The 5,443-nt window shown below is 38.4% G+C and overlaps 1 protein-coding gene across 1 annotated transcript; it reads left to right on the forward strand.

The window, feature by feature from the left end:
- The first annotated feature begins 466 nt into the window (after window positions 1–466).
- On the forward strand, window positions 467–1,312 carry LOC108602144. Its single transcript, XM_017990177.1, has 2 exons — window positions 467–664; window positions 727–1,312. Exons 1-2 carry the CDS (start codon window positions 545–547, stop codon window positions 1,267–1,269), a joined length of 663 nt encoding a protein of 220 aa, XP_017845666.1. The 5' UTR covers window positions 467–544; the 3' UTR covers window positions 1,270–1,312.
- The last annotated feature ends 4,131 nt before the right edge of the window (window positions 1,313–5,443 follow it).

Here is a 5,443-nt window from a genome sequence, read left to right on the forward strand (position 1 = left end):
TAGGCACATTTGTATTTTTTGTGTTAATATTTATAATTTATATGGACTGTTGATCCCTTCATAATCACACCTGGCTACGTCCATGTTTTGTTAAGAGCTTAATATTATAAATAGGTTTCTTCTGTAAATTAATCAATTCAAAATTTGCTATATTATTTTTAAGTCGTTTTTATTGTTGAAATGTTGTTTTAAAACAAACAACAAGTAGGCGCTGATAAGCAATTCAAATAAATAAGTAAATGCCAATAAAAGCAAGATAAACAGTTTTTTGCAGAGTATATAATCATCGCACATGCTGTGGACACCACACTCATCGTTCTCGCGATAAGATATTCCATTGAGTTAGTCATCTGTCTAACCCCATACGCACTTGTTCGAGTGCTCTCTTGTCAGTATTACTGAGTATTTAACACTATCATGTCTATAAAACTATACATAATATAATTTTTTATTTGCACACATTTAGCTGATAAGCATTGTCGCTGCACCCAGTCGTGTTGCCTAGTCAGTCGCTGAACGTAAGCGGTAAAGCACAGATCTTCAAATGTCAATTCAAATGGCGCTCTTGGGACTGTTGTTGGCATTTTGCTGGTTGACCAGCGTATATTCGGCCGAGACATTTAACTGCAATGACGTGAAGCCGCATCCACTGGATCTATCTTTTGTAAGTAGGTTCAATCAAAAGCATACAAAAGAAAAGAGAAACTAATAAACACTTATAAATAGATGGGGGGCATTTGGTATGAGGCGGCACGGGCACCCAACGTTGATGTACTGCAATGCTTAAATGTGTCTGTGCCGACTAGCGTAACTGATAAGTTAAATTTGGACTTGGAATACATAAACACGGTGGGTCAGCAGAGGACACCCGTCAAGGAGCAGGTGTCTTTTCCCTGGAACAATGAAACGCAGCAGAGCAAATTTGTGCTGCAATTTAGCAATTCCGCAATGACGATCAATGTTACGTATAAAGTGGTTACTGCAGTTCCGCGAATGTTCGTTATACTATGCGGCTATTCCGGAATCTCACCGATGCCGCTCATGAAGATACTCACATGGGAACGTGAGCTCGATGCCAACGTAAAACAGAACCTTACCGATATTTTAGAAAAAAAAGGCGTTGCGAAGTATTTGGTCTGGGAGGAGCAATCGCCAGATCGCTGCAATGCAGCCCAGTGGTTGAGGCCAGCATTTGGAGTTTATACAGCAGTAGCGTTGCTTGTCATATGGAGAATATTGAAACAGTCTCATATATATGCATTGAATTGAAAATAGCTTAGCTTAATGTAAACATTAAAATAATAAACTTATTTAACCCTTTTTATTTACATTCAATCTTAGAGCTTGGCTAGTTGTCTAGATCATTATGCTAGGATAGCAAATGTAAATGTGAGATAACATGGGCGTAGTTAGAATGTAGTTTAGGCCACAGCCGATCATATATACTTCTTAAGCTACAATGACAAAGGACATACCTAGGATTGCGTGCAAAATTTTCTATTATCTGTTATTACTTATTTTTGTTATTGATTAGCATTTCCTTTGGCTCTCCCTGAGTGTGCCCCTTCTAATTACATACTGAAGAAGGGAAAGAGAGACAGGGAGAAAAAATCTAAGCCAAACACTGGAATGAAAAAGTGAATTTTGTCATATATCATATATCAAATATTATTTCGGACAATATATCAAATATTATTTCGGACAATATATCATATATCATATATGAAATAAAAAGACAACATTTTAATATACATGTAAATGCTGCAGCGATTATCGTGAAATGGCCTTTAAAATTCTTTGTGCCCTGCTGCTGACGTTTAGTTGCATAAATTCAGAAAGTTTAGAAAGTATTGTAGATAAAGTGTGTCGAATATTACCACCAGTGCCATTGGAGATATTTAAAGTAACTTGACGCGTATTTAAGGAATATACAAATTTAACTAATGTATATTTATAAGCAGATTTCTGGCGTTTGGTTTGAGGTGGCAAGGTTGTCTCTCCGTGTTGATCCGAGGTGCGTAGAAGTTACTGTGCCGAGTGACGTGACTGATGAACTTAAGTTAAGCGTAAGGTTCGTAAAAGTGGACAATGGAGAGTACAAGGGCTTTAAACTGGACGTACCAATTCCATGGAACAATGACGCGAAGAAGGGGATAATCACACTAAATCGTATAGATGATGTACCTGATACAACATTTAAAGCGATATATGTCGTAGCAGAAATAGATCCATATATAATATTGTGCAATTATGGAGGTTCTTTACAATCTGTGAAGTTACTCACAAAACAGAGAAAGGTCAATGAAGGTCAAAAAAAAACGGTAATCGGGTGGCTAGAAACTGCGACTCAAGCACTTAATATGTCTGTGAGAGAACACACAATGTTGGTGGAACAATCTCCTGATATTTGTGACGACGCATTCTCAAAAATGAATTCTACCCAGAGCTTAAGGCCAGCTTTTGCAGCCCAAGTATTCTTTGGATTGCTTGTCGTGTGGAATTTTTGGAAACTTATGCTAGAACAGAGAAAGTTTAGAAAGTATTGTAGATAGACTATGTAAAATATTACTAGCAAATTATAAATAATCCACAAATATAACAAAGGTTTAATAAATAGTCAACACGGAATTGATAGTTTAACAATAGTTATTTTATAATGAGTCGGGGAACGGGACAGCATCAATCTAATTTAAGTTTGATTGATTTGATTAAATTTTATACTCTTGCAAACTTGAGCATATCTTAGAGCTAACCAATTGGCACAAAAGCGCCATCTACAATTCTACTGTTGCCAACAGTTAAAAGTTGTTGAGCAACAATACAATGCAATCCAATTATATTAATGCCAAACCAAACACGAGCAACAAAGTATTTCCAACATTCAATAATTGTCTTTGGTTTGGGGTAAGAGGCACACGCCCCTCAATCCATAAATCAGCAAACGCACTCAGTGTCCAATATGAATTTAATTAAAGCGTTTTTATGACAACAGACGTTCGTCGTGGGTCGTGTGCCGTGTGCCTGTCTCGGCACTTTAAAATATTGCTAGTATTGTCTCTATGGCGTATCCTGCGTATGGCTCACTGTAACATGTTTATTTACCATTTGGACTTTCATGCATTAGGCTTATTAGACGGACACACGCGACTGGTTGCAGCACACGTCGTCGTCAAGGCTGCCACACAGACAAACATTTTACGCATCACAGCAACTGCAGCGAATTGCTGCGGGCGCACTTTTGATGGATTTCATTGTCATAATCTTATTACAATTGACGCAAACTCGCTGCATGCAAATCCTGATTTGGCATTGATTATGTGGCGTCACGTGCATCTGTGGCAAGCAGACTGTATATGCCAAGCTTAGTCTAGTCTGGTCTAGTGATTATTATCGATTTGCTAGTGGAGTTTAAAAATGCGCATGATTATAAATCAAAAGTGACTTTTAATTAAAAGTTCAAGTCCTTTGCTTATGCAGAAGATGCTGACGCCAAATGTCGTGCCTTGTCGTGGCTTAATTTTGTTTTGCCAACGCGCACCCTCATAAATCACAACAAAAGCAACGAGCTGTGGGTACGAGGGTTGCTGTTTCTAGTCATTGCCACATTAATTGAAGGTGCAAATGCGACGCACTCGCACCCCAAAAACTGAAAACAATAAAGGACTAAGAGACAGAACAAGACAGGCAGGATGCCAGCCAGGCGAGTCGAATGCAAAATACGCAACAGTTTTTGATGTGACTTCTGGGACTGGTCACAAAATATATATAAAAGTCTACTCGCAATAAACAAGAGCAGCCAAAAGAAACAAAAAATAAGTGAACGGAAGTTTCGATTGCACTGTGTCCCTCACTTTAGCCCAAGGGTTGTTTAGCACGTCCCTGGGGCTGGGGCTAGAGCTACCATCTTGACTCGCTGTGCGGTGGTGTCAACTTCTTTAGCGCCGCCAAGTTGAATTATCATAACTAATAATCATAACCCAGGCTAAAGTGCATTAGACAACGGTGAAACTGGCAGCATGTATTTTTGTTAAAGTACGCTTCAGTCATTGTTGTTGTTGTTGTTGTTCTTGTTGGTAGACATCATTGGGGAGTGTTTAAAACTTGCTCAGTTAATTGTGCGACGCTGGGGTCTTTATAATATCCTGCTGTAATGCCAATCAGGGGTAGCATGGATTTGCGCTTGGATTAGGTTTTGCTTTTTTATTATGAGCCACATTCATGAGTCAAGTGGGCTTAAAGTTTGACTTTCGGACTTGTAAGCAAATGGGTTGTCGCCAGTTGGCATAAAGCTAGCTAGTTACTAACAGAGGTTGGAAGCTCTCAGATTTTTAATACCGACTCTGTCTCTCTTACCGATCACGAAAATACATATTTGAGTACTTGCCAGCTTCTGTTGCACAGTTTTATTCCTAATAATTAATTAATTACTTGCAAAATATTACTATATAAGTATATTACTATTCAAGTACATAATCCCTTAAGCACAATCCTTTTTAAGTTTATCAGACAGAAAGGAGACAAGGCAAGAATTTTCCTTTGTCTAATATTTTCGTTAAACCTGATAATCATAATAATGGCAATCAGCATGAGACAAATTGTCACATCCTCTTTAGCACGCTGAGCGCTTTTAGTGAAAGAGCTGCCATAAGCGTCAACACCACACACACACACATACGCAGAAAAAATAACACAGCAGGCAAGGATAGCGTAAAAGAAAGTGCAAACAGACACAGCTGTAAGCTGCATGAAATTATGCTCTAATCTAATTAGCATAATTTTGCGGCAATGATGTTGCTGAGAAGTCTGTTGCAGTTGCACAGTCTGCCAGCACTAGTTTCCATTTGGGTGTTGTTGTTCTTATTTTTTGTAAAAGTTCGCTGTTGCTTTGGGCGACAACAATTGAAATTGAAACTGCATTATGCACAGCAACAAGGCAACAAAGACAGTTAGGCAGACAGAGAGACAGACACAAAGTTGCCCACAAATTGTTGTTGTTGCTGTTGCGCGCTTTTGCATTTCATTATGACATTTTTGGTTACATTTTTCGTTGCGTTGCGTCGCGACGCTGTATTTGCATTGCTTTTGTTGTTAATGCCATTTTGATTATGATTATGAAAATTTTGTTTTGGCTGCATGCCATTTTCCCCAACTCTTAACTCCCAACACCCCAATCCAAGCCCTTGCTATAGTTATAGCCTTTTACTGCTGCCCTGCAGCGTCCAACAGTTTTGTTTACATGGCTCATTGTTTGAGCATGCAGCGTATCCGCAATGTTGTCCTGTTAGTACAATGTCGTCATGCTCGACGAAAGCGGCTTCCTCTCTATGCAACAAAAGCTCACTTCAATTCATATTTAAATTACATTTATTTATATATGAGTTTATAAGTATGTGTGTGCGTCTCCTAACATTTATTGTATGACATTCATTTTTATTTGATTTGG

This window comes from Drosophila busckii, chromosome 3R (assembly GCF_011750605.1).
Source record: "Drosophila busckii strain San Diego stock center, stock number 13000-0081.31 chromosome 3R, ASM1175060v1, whole genome shotgun sequence".
Lineage (NCBI taxonomy): Eukaryota > Metazoa > Arthropoda > Insecta > Diptera > Drosophilidae > Drosophila > Drosophila busckii.